Raw genomic sequence first — 21,661 nt, 5'->3', positions numbered from 1 at the left:
TTTGATGACAATTGTTTCGTGAATATATTTGTAACTCTCCATTCATTTTACAGGAAGATGTTTCCACCGTATTCATTAAAACTAAATCAATTTAATATATTAAAAGACGAAATGAATTGTTTAAGAGAGAATCAGTTTTGGCTCGTAATAAAATTACTAAAGTAAAGATTGTTGTAACAACAACTATACGGAGCCGGTTTACGAAGACTCTCCAAAATTCTGACAATTGGTTTTTAGATGAAATTTGTGTATAAATTATTTCCTTGTTTGTGAATCACGCTTATTACTTCTCAATTAAACTGCTAATTTGACTGTGACATGACTATGACAGTTACAGTTTAATGTGTATTGAATGCTTATAGCCCACGCGTGCCTGACGCGGCGTGTAATTTTAGGTTCATTTCCTAGCCCGGAGTAATTGTTTCATATGAAGTATGTACTAATTCCGTCAATTATGTTTAAAAGTTAATGTAATTTTTTGGTCTGAGTATAATTAATTCATGTATTTTGTTGTTTCCTAAGAAAATATGTTATTATGTGACGAATATACTTCGCGATTACGACTACTAGTCGTAACGGACGTACTAGCTAGGAAGTTGAATCCCTTTATCAGGCGAAGTAAAGGTTATTAACTTAATATTTGTTTATACTTAAGATAATGCTTTAATATAAATACATTTTATTGCGACTGTTAGTGCGCTGCTGTACAGTCATATTTTTAAAAGTTATATCTAATAGTTGTCATGGAGGAGTATCAAGGTAAATATACACATTTAATAAGTGCTTAGGGCAAGTAAGAATCAAGACTTAGCGTTATCTATGAACTCCCTTATGTCAAAATTTTTTGACGTACGAGAGTCAGATTTAAATACAAGTTTGCTCTAGTATGTCAATTTTAAAATAATTACTTTTTTAAGGCAAGTAGAAGATTTGCCCTGTGAATTGTTGTTTATCATTTATAAGTTACACAGATAATTATTATGACCACAGTGCATAGACCATAGCCAAGGTAAAATGTTCGCAGCGTCGCAATCCTCTTCCGGCTTATGGAGTTTAAATATAATAAAAGAACCAATCAATCAGCTTATGTATGCAGTCTTAATAATATTGAATCTTAGCACTCATATTGATTTTTTTAAATATAATAGAAGGCAAACGGGTGATACCGCCCATGGATTTTCACATTGGATTTGCATTCAGTTGCTTAATTAAACAATGTGTGTGGTAAACTTTTTGTAGAACACTAACGCATGGAGACCCATGTTATTAGGAGCGTTGCCGTCCTTTTAGGTAGGAGTAAGAGACCTTATTAAATATTTTGAGCTCGTATCTTGAGAAGACCACTACGATTCCACAGCTAGCTAGACAAGGTCCAGCGTACACGCTCAGAATATTGGTGGAGAAGCCTAAAGATTATATAAAATACTAGCGGACCCCACAGACTTCGTTCTTTCAAAAAGATTTAAAATGTTTTGTGGTTTTTTTTTCCTACCAAGTTTTATAGTCGGCGCAAAAAAATCTCATGGCAGAACCATTACCCTGATGATAGGCCGATGTGTGAGGTTCAGCTCGGGTGACCAAAGTATCTTCGCTTCCACGAACTTTGGCCACTCTTCTGTGACCTTTCAAATTCAAACCTGATTGGAAAATAATCTAAAAGGATAGTGGGAACCTAAAAGTGACAAATATTTAAAAATCGTGTGCCTCATTGATATATTTTCCTATTATTAGTGTGTATTCAAATAATTTTGCTCAGATAGGGATATTAAATGAATAATTCAAAAATTAAATCCTTTTTTTAATGCGATGTGTTTGACAGATGTAATGACGTGAAATCATACGCATTTTTAAATTTTTTGACAATTCAATTTGGTCGAGTTCGCGCTATTATTACTTGTTGTGTTTCGGAATGCGACATTTCTTAGACAACAGTGAGTGCTTGTAATTTAATATGACCTTTATTGAATAGCAATAAAGTTCAAATTGACTCTAAATTTTATTTACAAAACGTTTGTATGGGAAAAAGAAAAGGGATGTTTTAGGGGTTTCCCGGAAATTATTCGAATTTTTCTCGCCGTAAAAACCATCCTTAGATTTCAACGAACATTAAAAAAAAAGAATTGGTACAATTGTTCCAGGCGTTGTAGAGTTATGCGCTTACCAACACATTTTGCGATTCCTTTTTATATTATAGATATATAGAGTTTCATGAATATTTCTCAATTTAACTAATTGCTTTATTCATTTTATCAGGCGCAAACGTAACCCAATAATCGATTCCGTGCAAATCCGTTCTATTAGATCATACCTACTGACCAAGGGTATGATCTAATATTTATAATTTTTCTATACACTTAATATGAAAAAGAAAAATACTTAGCTATATTTTGATTAATTTGTTTCCTTGTGATTCATCCACAATAAAACTAACAAGAACCAGAAGAAATCTAGGAATTTCCAAAAAACACAATATTAAGTTTGATTAACCTAATGGTAATATATATTGTCCTTTAACGTATCTGATGAAGGCTGCTCTTTAGCGTAACTAGTAGTTACGAGACGAGAGATGGCAAGCGGCCGTATGGGATGTCGTTGATCCCTTGGAAGATGGGAAGTGCTTTGGTATAGGATGCTACTTGTGTACTCCAAAGGGAACGAAAAAGAGCAGGCGGAAAATAATAAACGGCTCAAATCTAAGAGTCTTTCCTGCAACTTCGATATTTTTCCCTTTTGAGTAGAGACTCTTGGGCCGTGGGGTTCAAGTTCACAGGCGCTAATTAAGGATTTAAGTTGGCGCCTGATAGATAGTTCCGATGACCCTAGAGCTGGTGATGTCTCGCAATACAGCGAGGAAATGCTGCCAGCTTTAAAGGTACACTGCCACAGGGATCAAACTTTTTAAATTTGTTTTAATTTTCTTTTTAATTATTTTTATTATTACTATGTAGGTCATGAAAATTGTAAATACAAGTAGTTACGTTATACTCCTATTATGTTACATTGATCTGACACTAAAAGGAATTGGTGTTGCTTGTGCGTTGAGTTGGTTGGTATCTTCAATATATAAATGTGATTGTAGCGTTAGATAAAGTTATTGTTGAGATTTCTCAAAAAACAGCATTCCTATTAATAAAACAAATAAAACTAGAAACACTCTCAAAACTAATGTTACAAAAAGCTGGTGGCTATGCATGATTTATAACTTAATAATTAATTAGCTATTTTCGTACGTAATATAATGAAGTTTGCTGATTGTTGGTAGTTCGTTGCTAACTTCAGTCGTGATTCGTGAAACTGATGCATTGCCGACGGACGTTTTATCGCTATCAATAGTTTGTTTATCTATTCTTAATAGTGATTTGTTTGTTATTACTATCTTTTAGGGTAAGTGGATTATTTAGTAATTATATTTTAGTGGTAAAATAATTGTAGAACGTGTGTTTTTGAACTATTATTTTTTATCCTCATTACGTGTTCCTTCTAACTATAGTTAATGTTGCGGCATTATGTTACGAAATAGATGTTTGAATGTTTTAATAATTCAAATGTCTGCTCAACTATCCAATAGCATCAATAGTTTTGATTTTAAGTCTTTAAATATATCGTTATAGTTTTAGTAAGTATTATAATTGTTTGAGACTTACGTTTGTGTAAAAAACAAATAATCTGATTAATTGTTTTAATTAAAATCAACTTCTATATCATAATCTCTATCTACGTATTCGTTTTAGATTCAAGCAATATTTTTTATATTACTTGATGCAAACAATCGTTTTTTTAAGCTTAACTTTTTGGAAAGGAAAAACAAATAAAAGTGTAATAACTAATTGTGTGTGTAGTGATATTTATTTACATTGGATTTAATCTTGTTTGTCAGTTCAAGTTTTCGAATTGTGCTGTTCAAACCGGTTTCAATATGTGAAATTATGTTTCCTCTGTATACATATGGCTACGTGATATCTGTATATATATATTTGTATGGTTATATTAACCCAGGAAAATACAATAAGAAATTAGTTGTAGTTCAATTTATCCTCAAATAAATATAATATAATTCTGTGGTCATAGATCAGACCATGACAAGTACATGTTTGCTTAGTATGATATATTAATATATCGAGTGTTTTATATTTTAATACCGCGTTCAAGATTTCTTCATAATTTAATTGCTTGTCCTAATGGCATGCCTTAGGCCCTAAGAGTCGACGGCGTCTCACGCAAGGCTGATTAGTGATCAGCCTTGCGTAAGACGCCTGCCAATAAAAATAAAAAAATGATTACGAAACAGATTACAGACAGAAGAATTGTTTGGGGTGATCCTTTCTGCCTCGTTTCAGCACCGTACGAGCCGTATTTATTCTAAATTTCACCAACATCACCTTGATGGCTGAAAATCTTACACAGTCCGTTTCACAAGGCATTTTCTTTTGCGAACTAGCGAACTGTGGAATCGATTCCCGGCGGGGATCTTCCCTGAGAGATACGACCTCCAACTCTTCCAAATTCGAGCTTACTCCACCCTCAAAGGCCGGCAACACACCCACTAAAAATGGGTGTCTGTGGGCTGACCTTTTTGGGCGTTACGCAGGCTCGTTTGCCCCCCTATTATAAAAAAAAAACATAAATCTGAGACCCAGATCTAAAAGGATATTCCAATCTTAAAGTTTCATAGAAGGAAGACTAGCTTGCTTATATTTTTCGTCATATTAAGCACTAAGCTTATTCTTAGCTCAGATACACAGTTATTCGTATAAAAAACCTCACTTTTACTTCAACGAAACTCGATTTGAATTTTTGTACACTTTAAGCGATAATTTACGTCTCTGAGTTAGGCTCTATACACCTAAAATTCTTTTATAAAAACTAAAATGAAAATGACGTGAATATACGTGCTATCATAAAAAGCAGTTCCATACAAAAATTATATAATAAATACCGTTAATATTTATACAAACCACAGCGGTTTTCTAATGTAACACATTATGATTTTATTGTATTATTCTGTAATATAAATAAATAAAAACAAGTGAAGGCTATTACGGGCCATCAACACCCTGGCGCAGAGGATTGCCGAAGACAGAAATTCATTTTCTGAATTCAGAAATATAGTGTGACTAAAGAAAATAAACAAAATTTAGATATATTATTATTTTTTTATCTCGAAATACCTACTCCTACTACTACCTACTACATTTTATCTTAATTTTATAAATTTTTACCAACAATCTTCAAAAAAAATATGCATTATGAAATACTAACTCATTTATCTACGAGTAAAACGATGAATGTTTGAAAGCGCTTCAGTGAAGTTGTTTGAATTTGGTTTACAAAAACATGAGATAACGGTAAAATCGAATACTTACCCCATTTCCCTATTCGTTTGTGACAACCAGAATGAATGCCCACTGAAAATCTATGTTATGTTATGTTAAAAAAAGCTATGTTAACCAAAGACAATACTAATTGCTAATTGCTGTTTTTTTTTAGTTAAAATGGGTAGGGTCGCCACCAGGGAAGCGTTGCGGTTTATGACAGACTGCCTCAAAGCCGCTGGCGCATCAGCTAAAGCGGCGGAACAGCAGGCTGATTTGCTTCTTCAAGCTGATAGAATGGGACATCCAAGCCATGGACTTAATAGACTAGGTATTAGGCGTCCAAAATCTTATTTATTTCTTTATTATGTACCCGACTAAAACTATTTTGTTGCCGTTGCAGTTTTAGCTCAAACATTCCATTCTTAATTAGCGATATACTCTTTCAGAATTGTATGTAAACGATATTCTATCTGGTGCTTGTAAACCAAACAATGAGCCCAAGATCCTGAAGGAGACGCCGTCTACGGCTTGGGTTGATGCAAATAATGTCCTGGGAGCGACTGCAAGTCATTTCGGAATGGATATTGCTATGAAAAAGGCGAAAGAAACAGGAGTTGGCTGGGTTACAGTTAAAGGTAAAATGAAATGAATATAATACTAGTTAACTGTCCGATTTTTTTGTTTAAAACATTACAATAGTCTGAGCGTTTAGGGCTAAAGATTAATAAATAATAACAATAATCCTGTATTCATCTACATCTTATTGGCATACATTTAACAAATAATAGATATAGATACAAAGCGGCCCCTGTCTCGATTCCGTCGGCCCATCGCTCTATTGGTCTTCCTTTGTTTGTTGTTCCTGTTGGACCCAGTTACTGTTTTAGACCATTTGTCATCTGTACAACGGGCCACGTGGCCTGCCCATCTCCATAAGGTGTAGGGCATGATGCTTTTCTGCGAATACATTCACTTTTCTGTTTGCCGCGTAATTTAATTCCGAGAATACATCTTTCCATCGCGGGCTGGTACGAACGTATTTTGGGTTTCGTTTTGTTTATTGTAAGTCAAAGTTTATGCTCCACATGCAAGGCAGCAAGCAGGTATCCACCACCTTTTTCACTATAGTGTAGTATTCTATTAAACAATTGAAGTGAGAGTGACAAATTAGTAACAATGCGTTCCGAGCGCTTATACTTCAATTATAACGCAAATAACAAATTTGGGAGGCCATGTAAAAGACTGACGTGGTCCCCAAGGCAGCGTCACATCCTGACAGCTAAGTACAGGCATTTCACGGCCCATTTCTCTTGCTTGCAAAATTAATCAAAAAACAAATAATATGACGGCATACTACGTCACACAATGTAATACTAAACCTACGATTATTCCCGGATATTGGCCTAACCATGAAAGGGTTAAGCATTTAATGAAGTGAAAGTTAAAAGGAGAACTATATATTTACAGGATCTAATCACAATGGAATGGCAGGCTATTGGGGGAAAAAAGCGGCAGACAACTGCCTAATAGGTATGGCGTACACAAACACATCACCATTACTAGCTCCAACGAGAAGCAAAAAGGTATTTCTTAGATTCATTTAAATTGGTGTTTATTTAAAAACTTTGGTTTTCCATTACCCGATATCATGTTTTTATTATTACGGTAATTATAATCTCCTTAAAATAACAATTATTTTTTTTAAAATAATAAAATGGTTTAGATTTTATTTAAGTAAACATAAATATCCTTATAAAAAAACATATTTTATCTTAATTGCATCTCCAATCCTAGGTTCAAAACAAAAACTATGTTCTAACCTGGAAAAGATCGCTCGAAAGCGATAAGGCCGCCCTCAAAAGGAGGGCAACTGGCGATTATCTTAAATTTTTTTATTTATATAATGTAGTGTAACGAAGTGTAAATAAATAAATAAATATGTTAATGTTAATACTCGTCCACTTTTTTGTGTCTTACCTAATTTTATTGTTATAATTATTTCAAATTTATGTATTATACGTTTTTCAGGCCGCACTTGGTACAAATCCTTTAGCGGTGGTCGCTCCAGCATCAGACGGCGAATCCTTCTATTTGGATATGGCTACTACGGCTGTCGCCGTCGGAAAGGTATAATTATTTAAAAGATTGATTTGAAGATGAAAGATTTATTAAAATAAATAAAACTATATTATATATTTCAGATAGAAATGCAGATGCGAAAAGGTGAACCTTTGCCGGGCGGCTGGGCTCAAGGACCGGACGGAAAAGACACAAACGATGCCAGTTTAGTACGTACACAATTCTAAATCTAACCCAATCGAAACTTGATAATCACTCCCACATCACAATCACAATCAATTTTAATACTTTTAACTTTAATAATTAGCAGATATGTCGTAGCCAACTGGCGTAATTAGCCGTTTAATCGAGCGCCGTTCAACAAACGGCCTAAAATCAGTTCAGCCATTTGATGAAACGGCTAGGCTGGAATTGAATCGATGACGCTACATTACTTGCATATCCTGTTCATTTCTAGTAAATTCTACTTTCTGCCACCTACTGTCAACTGAAAACTGTCATTACAGCCTCGGCACATAACAAATTGATGATATTTCCAATAAGATTGATGAAAAATAGTGTTATCACTACACTCTTCCAGACAACTAATTAACGTAAGATCACTAATATGTAACATTTTATATGAATTTCTTATGTCAGATATTTTAGTTTTTTTTTAAATGGCCTTAGAATTAGCCAGCCAGTTCAAATGTAACAAACACTACACTGAATATCACAAGGCGCTTGTTAAGCGGCGCATTTTATTAAAGAGGCTAGGCAGTTGTGAACGGCTAATTAAACTAGTTGTCAGATAGTATTGTCTTTTGTTAACATAGCTTTTACACATTAAGAAAACACTTTTTAAACGGATTGAAGCTATGTATTATTATTATAAACTTATAATTATTTACATAATTTTAAAACAACTCCGGGGAAATCAATACAGATAATACAACTTTCTCTACAGCTGTGATACTTTTGACATCTAACACCTTTCGTCTTCAGTCACCGTGACCACGCTGAAACGTCAGAAAAAAATTAAAAATTTAGAATTATGTAAATAATTATAAGTTTTAATAATAATACATAGCTTTAATCCGTTCAAAAAGTGTTTTTCTTTATGTGTAAAAGCTATTTTAACAAAAGACAATACTACTACGCTGAATATCATAAGCCGCTTGTTAAGCGGCGCATTTTAGTACAGAGGCTAGGCAGTTGTGAACGGCTAATTAAACTAGTTGGCTGTGACAGATATATACCTAAAAATAACGCCTTATAGACCCTTCACAATGTGTGATCAACATTAAATCTCAACCCTTGCTTTGCGTTCAAATCACAACTGTGCTCCAATGGTGTTTACACCCCTGTACATTTCTGTATTTAACACCATTACGGGTGAACGGTGTACGGTGAACGTTAACATTGTAAAGATCGACATATGTCAGACAGGCTGATCACGTGCTTGTCTATAAAAATAAAAACAAGACATCATAAAACCAATATTGGGTTGGACCCACACTTGATTATCATAAAACTGCCTCATTTATCCACCTTGACCTTTGTGGACAAAATGGCGCTCTAATACGGGCTGTGCAAAAACATGTTAATGTTTGAAATTCAATAAGTATTTATAATATCAGAAAGAAATTGATCAGTAATTCAGATCTGCCCATTGTTATCACCAAACGTTTATATTTAACTTGGATCCATATTTTAATTCGTATCTCAAGGCACAATTTCCTCGTGAGCGCTGTCAAATATGTCAAACTTCATACAGAAAAAATGGTTTGACAGGTCTTAAAAACTAGATTAATGTTTGATTGAAATTCAAGAATACGCGGGCTTAGTCAAGTTGTCTTAACACTAGTGTATGTAGAAAGTAAAGAGAACTAAATTTGTGTCGTTTTCGTACTAATTTAGTTTTGGACTTAGACAGGCCTTAGTCTCTGTAGCAACTGTTCAGTCCCATAATTTTCACTCATAGAATTTTTTAATTTTAATTTTATTTGAATTTTAGGCTTTCAATACCGGATGTCTGATGCCACTTGGAGGCGGAGAACATACTTCCGGACACAAAGGGTATGGATTAGCAGCTATGGTGGAACTTTTCTGTGGAATACTATCTGGTAATTTGTACCCTACACATTCTTAAAATTTAAACTTTAAACATTTATATACAATAATTTTTAACTGAAAATATTTAAAAATTTAAAACCTGGTCACTCACTGACAAACAAGAAAACGAACTAAGAGTATGTCAAAATAGTATCGAAAAGAGCGTTCTAGGTCTGAAATTGAAAGAAAAAACTAGATGAATAAAAGACATGACAAGGTTTAGGAATGCTGTTACTTCTAGTTAAAGACTTAAATGAAAATGGACAGTAATCATTATGAGGGAAGACAAAAATAAATGGTCGAAAAAAGCGACGGAATGGCTTGATATGATGATGGGAGGACAATATAAGAGCAGCTGGACCTATGTGGCTACGTAAAACTAGACACCGGGAATAGTGGAAGCTTTTTGAGAAGGACTATGTCCAAGGACAAGCTGTAAAAAAGAAATTAACCGGATTGCCGATTAGTATTTTAAATACTTCACATTATTATGTACTAGGATAAGTATTTTACAGCATTAAAGGCTATTAATATCATTATTCAAAACTTACGCGCCACATCTTTACTTTTATTACGTATTAGTTTTAATTGTTGCAATTAGTATTTTCATTTGAGCAATATTTGTCCATGTTTTTTTCCAGAAACATAAAATTTTATATGTTTAGGTTCAAATTACGGTCACCACATACGATCCTGGTCGCACACTGGTAGAGGTGGGCCTGCGAATTTGGGTCACTGTTTCGTCGCATTGGACCCAGAATGCTTCGCACCCGGTTTTTCCGACAGACTCACAGACTGCATACAACATTGGCGGAATTTAGAACCGGTATTCTTAAAAAAAATTCTACAAATGTTATATACAACATGTACATAGATACGATCAAGTTCAATTCGATTAGACTGTATATCGACTCCCAGAGAAATAATAATAATCTATATGGATGTTTTAGATACATGCAAAAAGTTGTACCCACTGACACTGCCTAGCGGGAAAACAATAATTGTTTCTGGTTTGCAAACAAAACTAACCACCTACATGCAATTCAAAAATTATAGACAATACAGCTGTTATAAAGACATATCACTAATGTCACTTTCAGTATCTTATCAAATTGTTGTAATAAAGAAAGAAAATATCTTTTCAATTGGTTTAATATAATTATTGCCGCAATGTATAAGCCATGGTAAATGTTTTTTCAGACTGATCCGAAATCTCCGGTAATGGCACCAGGAGATAAGGAAAAAAAAGCGGCAAAAGCAACAGACGAACGAGGGACTGTTTCATACGTGAAGCAGCAAATCGAGTCAAGCGCAGCAATGGCTGAACGTCTGAAAGTCACGCCCATGGACGTTAAATTAGATTAACTAAATTTTATAGCCTGTTTTATAAATTAGAATTTTAAATTATAATCTATTTTTATTTTTCGAGAATTATGAACAATGTCGCTGTAGTGATTTTGCAGATGCCTTTTATACTTCTGCTTGTAGTATTGTCTTATCTTAAAATAGCTTTTACACATTAAAAACAACACTTTTTGAACGGATTAAAGCTATGCATTATTATTAAAACTTATAGTTATTTACATAATTCTAAATTTTAATCTTTTTCCGACGTTTCGCGTGGTTTTCAGCGTGCGTGGTCACGGTGACTGAAGACAAAAGGTGTTAAATGTCAAAGTATATGACTATAATTTTTACTTATAATACATAGCTTTAATTCGTTCAAAAAGTGTTTTTCTTAACTTCTGCTTGTATCATACAAAATGTGTATATTACTTTCAACATTTTATTTTATTAATTAGTTTTAATATTAAGTATGAATTAAATTGTGATGATATTTGCAATGCTAATAAAATCGTTTCGTTTCGATTTGTATTTTTTGTCCAATCCGAATCAACTCTGTTTTACAGGTAGGATGCTCACCTGATGTTAAATATTACCGCCGCTAAAGAACACTTAGCTGCTAAGATTAGCAAGTGCGCTGCCTTTTAGGAATAGATTCGCTCTAATCTTTAAGAACCCTATCATGTCAAATTGGTTCGGACATACTGCAGTGAGCATCTGATTCCACACAGTGGTAGTGCGCGCCAAAAACTGTCGTAAGAACCGCTCAATTGTGGAACGACGGACGTCGAGCTGATACGAGTGGAATTTCGAATTCTGCTTTGACAAATATGATAATTTGCAGAACTGAAAGAAACCATAGCATCTATAAAATATGTATAACATATCGCAATTTCGCGGTATAAGCAATAGGCACAGGAGGATAGGATTATTATTTAAGATAGAAAAACAAGTTAAAATTTCAGTTTATTTGCTTTTTTAAAATTTAGTTACCAGTGTAACTGTTAATATAATAACTATCTACCGGATCAAATGAGTATTGTTTAGATACCGTTAAAACATTACCGCGGCCATCTCACCCATTGTATCATATTTTATTCAACACTATTATAACTGTAACTATTCAAAGTAGGGTGTTTATAAGATATACCCAATTTTTAATTTGTGACACGGTTTATTTTTTTATATGTACATATAAAAAAATAAAGACAACAATGACACCAATGAAACGATAGGAGTGTTTTAATCTGTGAGAATAACGTCGTAGGTCGCGATACATATTGTTTGACAGAAGTGAACTGATGGCTGACAGTCGACAAGATGACAGAGGTGCAATATAGTGTTTTAAATTCGCTGATTGTTGAATGTTGATTTCAGTTTCACTGGTCAATTTATTTTGTGATTTTATTTGCAGTTGATTGCTATGAAGAATGAATTGCTGTTTTATTTTAAAATCTACGCCAACTTTGTTTGTGTGTGTGTGGTTTAATGACAATCTTCGAGACGATATCTAAAACTTTTATTAAAATTTACATTGAACGGTTTCCAACATATTCTTGTTTTGTAATTACAAACCATTATTAAAAATAGAACTTTCGATTTAGAGTTATTCGATAGAGCCGATATATATATATATTGCGGTTATGCGAGGAAAGTGATAATTGTGTTTCATTAAAACATTTGTGTTTGTTTTTAAAATAAATATTTTGTGGTTTCCAATAATACTTCCCAGGCACAGGTAAGAGTTTTTCTGTCACGATTTATCTAAACACTGAGAATGATAACTAACAAAATTGTATTACAAATATACGCTTTTCCTTAACGTTAAACAGTGCTAAACAACTTCTAGCTTTAGGAAGTGCTGCTACATATAAAAAGCTAACTACCTACCAGCCCCTATACCCACATAACTTCGCAATGTAGCTTCTTAAACATACAAAAAAGGAACTTAAATTTTTTTCACTAATTTTTACACTTTCAATATTTTAAAATACTTTAGTATTTTTACACTGAAGAATGCAAAATTATTTAAAAAAACGTTTCACCAACCATAATTAAAAAAAAAACTGTTGTTTTATTATATTCAACAATCAAACCACGCAAGAAATTTATTTTGTGTTGTTGATACTATTTAAAGATTTGTCTTAAATAAGCTTTATTTATCTACAATTAATTAAAATATGCTTCTTATTAAGAAATTGGCCTTTGCATTTACTCTATTATTAAAATGTTATAGTGATAATAGAGAATAGATAACCAGAGTACATTTTAATCAGATATTTAATTTTGCTTTCTATTCTTGAATCACTACTATTACTTATAATATTAAATAATCTTAAATTAATATAATATTTATTTCATATATTATAGAATTAAATGTTATTACTTTTGAGATATGAACCAATAAAGATAACATGTGTTGCATATTATTGAATAATAAATAACTGATAATAGAACTTATCTGTGCTACTGTTACAGATATTATTCACATTAATTGATGTACAACATTATTTAACATAGCTCAAAAAATTGTATGCTTACGCAAACATCCTTCTGATACATTGTGTGTATATATATTTCCGCATCTGTTTAAATATTTTATTTTCAAGTTTGTTACTAACACTACCATGCTAAATGCATCATCAAAAATAGAGTATTGTAAATATGCTGTGGTAATGCAGTGTTATGGTAAACAGTACTATTAATTTACTTAAATTTTAATTTATAATTTTTTTGTAATATGCTTTGTCTCTAGTTAATTACACACCTTAAAAATCTTAGTGATTTTTTGGCATCCTACTTCGTTGTTTGTATGTTTGTTTATGTAAAGTATATATGTCATTAAAAAACCTTACCTTGTTTATGCAGATTTACTTTTTCTTAAACTAGGAATGAAATAGACCTAAAATTAAATTTGGTAGATTGTTATATAAAAACTGCATATCAACTCGGTATTTATAAATGACAATATGCATCCAAGAATCAAGACTATTTTCGTCAGATAGGTTAACCGAAAACAGCTATAAGTATTGAGCAAGAAAGCATGATGATGTCACTATTGTGCAAAAATCTTCCTTATATATAATATATAGAATAAATGTATATTTTTAATAACAATACTTGTTATGCTATAGCAATATCTATTCACAAATGTATTATAATAATCATAATGTAATAGTAAAATTGTATAATAATATCGGTGCTTAACAACCATTATACCTTTAAATGGACAATGCATCAATTGTTGTATTTTATTCATAAAGGTTGAATCAGGTCTTTCATTATACTTCATGCGAATGGCCTAATCATATGTCTGATATGCATACTACAAGTTCCTTTTGAAAAAGACTTACATAACTTATTTTTAGCACATTATTAAATAACTTATAATAATTAGGTAATGTTTGTCCTTAAAGTTGACAATTTTAACATGCTTATCACACCTGTGGCTTATCCACCTTTAGATATTATATTTTAAATAAACTATTTCTCATATAATGTAAGGGACATGTCAGTCTATATTGTTAACCAATAATTCAGTGGTTTCCATATTGATAACAATTACAGATAAAACCCCTATAAATAGCAGACGGAATTTACTTACAAATTCCATATAATTGCTGGATTATCTATATAATGTAATTCTTGTATAACATTTTTAACAATAAATTGTGCTATTTCTTATAATTTGAAAGCTTTATTTGTTCATTTTTAGGTGGCTAATTGCTACAATAGAATTATCTGCTTTCAGATAAGCTAGCAAACATTTGTTTCTGTATGGTGCGTTTGAAAAACAGTGTACACAGTATAATTGTACTATCATAAGACATGGTTTTATGGTAGCACTTACAAATCTCTTGTAAGCCCAAAAACGGTGATTGAAAAAGAGTTTTACGAGTTTAATTTGGGTACTACTCGTAAATATTTAGATGTTTCATTTTTTTATATATGTTAACGTCTATAAGTGTACAGTACACAAATAAGATAAAAAGTACATACATAATAATAGATATAGATTTTCTTTTACCACGCTGAATGCATATTCAACATATAGTTTTCCTAACTCCGGATATGTTTACCCATGCGATATTAAAATAAACTAAGCAGTGGGTTGTATAAATTACCTCTAGGCCGCATTGAAAATTCTTAAGCTTCGAAGGTTTATCCACTTATCTGAAATGTGATTAAGGTAATCAAATAACTGAAGGTAGCCTTTGATATATTACACGTCAAAATTAGTTTTTGCCTTATCAGCATACTTTAAACAACAGTCGAGGCCATACGTTGCAATACTTGAACACGTTTCGATATTTTCGCGTAGGTATTTCTTAATTAGCCTGTGGGAAGTCAGAATATGATGCGTTATGCAGTGGTATTTTCCGCTCTTATGTAATATATATTGTGGGATTTTCTATTTTATGTGCGGAAATATCATTATAAAAACGTATGTGTAAATACATTGCTATTTTTGTAAATGTATACATGAACCGGATTTAAGTGTATGACTAAGTATAACTTCCATATGTTTAAAACGTATTGGTTTCATATACATAAGTCGTAGCTCGCGCTAAGTATCAATTCCGTATCATACCTTAAGATCCCCAGTTGATATTATTGTGGGAGTCCACTTCTTCCACTTTCTACACTATGAAGGCTGTCTAATCAAGACTGTTTTGTAACAATGAGATGTAAAATTACTTTTTTTAAGGCATTTAAAAAAAAATGTTAAGCAATGTTTATGTTGCTATATGTCCTGATAGAGGCAATAACCATAAGCGTTGCGAAAGTTGCTTCAGAAAATACGTCAATTGTAAAACTGAAAATTCAGGCTTCTAATTTTATCCACAACCAAAATCAAACAGGTCGAAAATGGTCTGAACTGCTTTGAGAAAATGATTTTTGCTCAACTTGGCTGGCCCACTACCGTGCCCTCAGATTTGAGTCGATATTTTGCTTTATTAGTGTTACATACAAAAAAAAATGTTGTCATTTACGTATTCTTCGTAATCACTACTTTTCCGTGCTTTACTACTACGCATGTGGATTTCAGGACTGAAGATGTTAAAGATCAGTGTTTCCCAACATGGGGTCCAAGCCTCAGAGATGGCAATTTGATTGTTAAGGAGGGCTATTCGAAAATTTATTAAAATAACTTTGTTTTTGTGTTTTAGTTAGCAATTTCTTTAAACTCTATCATTTATGTTTCAAGTGAACAATTCAATTGTTAATTATTAAAATATATGTATTTTACATAAAAAATTTAGAAACCTAAGGTGGGGCAGGGGACAAAAAAGGTTGGGATATACTCATCAAGATTCTTTAAAATTATTACTTAAAATCTTTTACCACGTAAGATAATACGAGCATATTGTATGCAACTATGACTGTACACTTATGATGTGGCTAATTGTAATAAGTACCAGTAGCAAGGTGGAGCATGATCCCAATTACTGTTAATTGGCCGTACGTAATGTAATTAGATATTTCAGAGAGATATTATGTTGTAAATATAAATTTTCAGTGATAGATTTAACAAACAATACTTTTAATATTTAAATATTACTGTATAGACATCATTTTATATTGATTGAAAAGCTTCTATTTTTATCTAGTTATAAAGCTTTGTATATAATACAATTCTTTTACTATTCAATATGATAGAAGCTGCTTGGATCGGATGTACCATGTAGTCTTGTTTAAGTGTTTGCATAAGGGAGAGCGTTTAGAGTTGTTCAGGTATATATAATACCTTCAAAACTGAGCGTTTTTAAGGCAGTGTAACCGACCACATAGTGATGTGGAACCAGTTGCCCACTGAAGCATTTCCGAACCAATAAGACTTAAACTCCTTCAAGAAAAACGCGTATCAAAACGCCGCCAACGCTCTTGCGAGCTTTCTGGCATTGAGAGGGTCTATGCGCAGTGGTAACACTTAACACCAGGCGAGCTTCCTAACGATTTGCTTCCTGTTCTATAAAAAACAAAAGTTAGTTACTCTAATTACATCATTACACAGATATCGTATAGTAATGCATTCGCATTAATATTTTGTTTGAAAATAAAAATATTGTAATAATTCTCACTACATACGCTTTGTTTAAAGTTAATTGCAAATTATGCGTAGTAACAATCAGAGCAAAATGAAACATAACTCTTTATCGCTTTTCGTCGTAAAGATTAACTAGAAAATTGCTAAAGCAATAAACAAGTAGTTGGCCATAAAAGAGATTGCTTTGAAATAATAACTCGTGAAAATCTGTGTCTTTTTGTTGGGACGGAATATTAATTAATTTCAAATAGTTTCAAGTTTATAGGACCTTATTTTATAGATTCGTCAGCGGAGCTCTCAACGACTGGTTACATTCAATGATAAGTCATGTGGTAACCCCTTTGTACGTATTTTTTGATTAAAGAAATAAATTATTTGTGTTTGTTGATACAATACGAGTCAAGGTTGTGCATTTTGCTCACTCAGGCTTTCTTAGTTTATATAAGTGTGACGATTTCCTAAATCGTCGGTGTTACTGCCGAGTATAGCCACACCTAGGCACTCTCTTCAACTGTTACATTGCATTCATTTGCTTATATTCTATTGTGGTCCTTACATATGAAATTGGCGTTATGTCGTACTGGCCACTTTGACCTCAAATACCTCCTCTTTGGTTAGGAATTTCAAATTCAAATTTGTACAGCTATTTACTCATGATGAAAAATGGATTCTTTACGATAATCGTAAGCGCTCAGCGCAATGGTTGGATTCTGTCCAGCCTGCCAAATCCTGCCCCAAGCGAAAATTAACCCCAAAAAAGTAACTTGTAAGCGTTTGGTGGACTAGTGCCGGTATTGTTCATTCCAGTTTTCTCAAATCTGGCCAGACAATTACGGCTGATGTCTATTGTCAGCAATTGCAAACCATGATGGAAAAGCTAGCGGCTAAACAACCTAGGCTGGTCAATCGCTCCACGTCACTGCTACTTCACGACAACGCTAGACCACACACTGCACAACAGACGGCTACCAAATTAGAAGAGCTTTAATTGGAATGTCTAAGACATCCTCCGTACTCCCCGGACCTTGCTCCAACAGATTACCATTTGTTTCGAAATTTCGACAACTTCTTGCAAGGGAAAAAATTTAACTCTGATGAGGCAGTCCAAATCGCCTTCACAGATTTTATTGATTCCCGTCCAACTGGTTTTTTAGTAAAGGGATCAATGAACTACCTATGAGATGGCAAAAGTGCATAGAAAACAATGGTTCATACTTTGATTAATTAAATATATTATATTTAAAAATATTCGACTTTTTGTTCCTCCCACACAAAACGCCAATTTCATATGTAAGGACCTAATATAGAGTAACAATAAAACTCTATTATTTAAAGCATCTCGTAGACCCAGGAATCGTACAATAACATTTTTTTTTTGCATTAGTGGTTATAAGTTACACTTTTGCCATATAAATACACTATTTTGTATAAATAAATATAAACGTTATCAAAGTTTTGCGTGGATATTGCCTTGCCGATTCAGTTGTGTGTAATTTCAAATAAAACTATGATAAATTGATAATTTGTTGCCGTTGATATCGTTAATTGAATTTTTAATTGAACATATCATTTGTGATGAAGAAAGAAAGATAAATTTAATGTTTAAAGAACTTTATTTTTCATTACAAAAAATTATAGTTTATTTACATGAGAAACTAAATATTATGAGCGAGATACACGTCCCAATTCTAGTTCACCACATTCACTTTGGCATGCTTTTTTAATGCCCCCTTGAATCTGTCAAACACGCCAATATTGCGAATTTTAGATTGCAACCGATTAAACAGTTGCACACCCTCATACCCAATCGATCAAATTTAATTTTTGGTCTGCCCATGTTTCTTGGTCCTTTTGTGCTAGTCACAATCTTCAACTTACGTATTGTAATTTAAAATTCAGACGTTATTCTCTATTATTATTATTAATTTTTGTGTTATTTTCACTGCTCTAAAATACTGCTCTTCTTCCAGGGCTAAGTAAAGAAAAATCGTAATGGATTTGACAGAACAGAGAGCGATAAATGTCGAGTCTTATCCTTAAGGCTCGGTAGCCTTAAGGCTTCATAGAACTACGGTTAGTTCTATGAAGCAAATAATTATGGCAACGTTAGTAATATTTAACTAATCAATAACCTGTTAGTTATTCCCTTATTCGTATTAAATTACGGATTATGTATCGTCTGCTCGTGTAAAGTACAATTCAAAGGCAAATAACGCCACCTATACAGATTTTGTTGAAACTTGTGCGCAAGTTTTCAGGCTTTTGGGGTTGCAGGCCGGGAGCTTCGGGGTACATAATTGTTCCAACTTGTGACACTAGATGGCGCTGATTATTTAGATTTTTATGCATGTGACACCAATGTCGCCATATTCATGGTATCGGAATATATTGATTTTTCTTTGTGCTGGTTACTGAGCGTTTCTTAAGGCAGTTTTTACCGAGCATCACCACTGTGTGGAGCCAGCTGTCCACTGAAGTATTTCCGAACCAATTTGACTTAGGGTCCTTCAAGAAAAGTGCGTACCACTTCTTTAAAGGTCGTCAACGCACTATCTGGTAATGTGAGTGACCATGGGCGGTGGTATCACTTAACACCAGATGAACTTCCTGCCCCTTTACCCGTTGCCTGTAATTGGAGGCTATTACTTTAAAAAAATGATTTTAGCAGTGACTCCAAACTTCAACGTTCTCGTCGTTAAACACTGAATATTCGCAAGTGTCCTAAAGTACGTAGGATCATTATTCAAATTCATAAGATTACGTTATTACGTTCTGATTTAAGAGGAAATAAGTTTTGTTCGAAAAACAGACACGTTCTCATATGGCGGATGTAGATAAGCAAGTACATAGAATATTGTTGATTACACACAGAAGTTTTAGATCTTCACAAACGTTTCTAATTCATAAATTTTCATATGACACCGGTTTAAATGAATTTATGAATTGGGGAACAAAAAATCGATTTATTTATTTACTTAACCTTAGCCCAGGCATGGCCAAATTCTAACTAAAAATAAAATACAATTAAATAATTTAAAAAAAATGGATAGTAAACCTCCTGCTATCCTGTAATCTCCAAGTATATTTTTAAATCACAGTAAATTACCTATAAGCTTCATAAATAGTTCGCTCTCCGGTGAAGAGTCAATATATGTGACAGTGAGACAGAGATTTAGTTAATTATTATTATTACTTTGTTTATTGCCGCAAACAAACAGATTACGTAACACCCATCCACGGCTCCTGGTGTAGAGATAACTGTATTTCAGAAGCCGGTTACATGTAGCAATATCGAAAAGAATTACATTAATTTAAATAATTATAAAATTAAATAGTTAATTGAATTAAATTATGATAAAGTAAGTTCATATAAGTTAACAATATTCTTTTTTACTTATACCATATAATTTAGTGTATTTGACATTATTATAGTGTTTAGTGATATTTATTTAACCATTATTCAGACACATTATTTGCCCTTTATAATTTAATATGAAAGTGCCGAGAAAAACGATGGACTTAAACTTTCACTACGTGAAATTTTTTAAAACTTCTCACTTTGTACTTGTTTATTATGAAACTGATTTTTTTTTCGTAATATGCAAATCCATACAACCTGTATTTTAACATTATTATATTAATATTTTATTGTTAGAGCAGTTTAGCTAATCACTTGATGTCACTTTTGATCGGAAGGAACATTGCCGTGCAGAATATGTCGCCTGAAATCATTTTGACGTGATGGGACATTGCGTGCTGGCTACATCACCAGCTTTCTTTTCCATTTGGGTGCTTAGATGCGACGGACGTGTGATAGATAGACATCATCTATTGATTTTTTTCCTCAATTAAATACCCGTCGATACGGTCGCCGGGTTTGATAAAATAACATTAAGTCTGTTTCGAATGCCTCGAAAAATAAGCCTATGTTTTATTCACCTTTGTTACTAATTACTGTACTACTGCCATCCGCACTCTAGCGCGACTACTGAATTGTATGTTTTATTATTTGATTGTTATATAAACAGTTTATTGCTAGTTACACGTTTTAACTGACTTAAATGGAGGTTATCAGTGTTGCAGGTCAAAACCTGTATATAGTGATATTGTTAGATTTGGATATTTTTGAGATTGCAGTTATACTTACTTTTCTTCTTTCGGCAAAATATCCTACGATGTTTAACTGTCGTACTTTCCCTTGATGATAGTCTTAGGATAGTTTTTAAGATTCATCTCCATTTATTTTCATGAATAATCTAGGTGAATAATATTTACTAATATTAGAAGTAGCGTTAGTTTGGGTAAAATACTTTTTTGTACGACTAGCGGACCCGATAGATGTTGTCCTGTCTTAACTATGAATATTGATTTCGAATTAGTATAATTAAATAAAAATACTTTATGATATACAACATTCTTTGTTTTGTTGGTATTCCGACACAGGCGACATATAACTGGCCATGTGACAAAACTTAGATTTTCAAGAATGCCACAAACAATTATCGACTTTAATTATTTTATATGTATTTTATCAGTGTTATTTAACTGTAATTATGTTATATGCATTTGTTCTAAAGGATAATAATTTAGTTACATCCTCTTTGACGACTTCTGTCAATGTTATGTCAAACGCCATAAAGGTTACATGAAGATATTTTGAATTGTAAAAGCGCTATGCACAGAAAAAAATTGCTATCGTAACAAAAGTCATGATTACTTAGTATGGAGGTTGAGTTTTTATAAAGTTTCTAATTTTCCGTGCAATCTTCTTAATTTTTTC

General features: G+C 32.7%; 2 protein-coding genes across 7 annotated transcripts in view; both read left to right on the top strand.

Moving 5' to 3' along the window:
• The first annotated feature begins 699 nt into the window (after positions 1 to 699).
• LOC123716599 (uncharacterized oxidoreductase YjmC-like) lies at positions 700 to 11,108 on the top strand. Of its 2 annotated transcripts, none has more exons than XM_045672423.1 (9): positions 700 to 759; positions 5,488 to 5,643; positions 5,762 to 5,950; positions 6,783 to 6,898; positions 7,344 to 7,442; positions 7,517 to 7,603; positions 9,391 to 9,499; positions 10,154 to 10,314; positions 10,689 to 11,108. In XM_045672423.1, the coding sequence occupies exons 1-9, from the start codon at positions 744 to 746 to the stop codon at positions 10,851 to 10,853; spliced, it is 1,098 nt and encodes a 365-aa protein (XP_045528379.1). In that variant the 5' UTR covers positions 700 to 743; the 3' UTR covers positions 10,854 to 11,108. The 2 variants fall into 2 exon arrangements, with proteins under 2 accessions (XP_045528379.1, XP_045528380.1); XM_045672424.1 differs by lacking the exon at positions 700 to 759 and adding an exon at positions 3,274 to 3,384.
• Positions 11,109 to 12,133: 1,025 nt separating this feature from the next.
• LOC123715898 (probable beta-hexosaminidase fdl) overlaps positions 12,134 to 21,661 on the top strand; it is a 99,645-nt gene continuing 90,117 nt past the window's right edge. For 4 of the 5 annotated variants that reach the window (XM_045671258.1, XM_045671253.1, XM_045671257.1 and 1 more), the window contains exon 1: positions 12,168 to 12,570. The gene's annotated coding sequence lies outside the window, so the exon portion shown is untranslated. The other variant, XM_045671254.1, reaches the window with a different exon arrangement.

This window comes from Pieris brassicae, chromosome 11 (assembly GCF_905147105.1).
Source record: "Pieris brassicae chromosome 11, ilPieBrab1.1, whole genome shotgun sequence".
Lineage (NCBI taxonomy): Eukaryota > Metazoa > Arthropoda > Insecta > Lepidoptera > Pieridae > Pieris > Pieris brassicae.
Note: the sequence above shows the minus strand (reverse complement) of the source record. Positions and strands in the feature narration are given on the sequence as shown.

What these genes read in the sequence shown, in the direction of transcription:
- LOC123716599 (XM_045672423.1), top strand. An exon ending in CTCCAACGAGAAGCAAAAAG is followed by an intron (nt 6,899 to 7,343) that starts GTATTTCTTAGA and finishes TACGTTTTTCAG; the next exon opens with GCCGCACTTGGTACAAATCC. An exon ending in CGGCTGTCGCCGTCGGAAAG is followed by an intron (nt 7,443 to 7,516) that starts GTATAATTATTT and finishes TATATATTTCAG; the next exon opens with ATAGAAATGCAGATGCGAAA.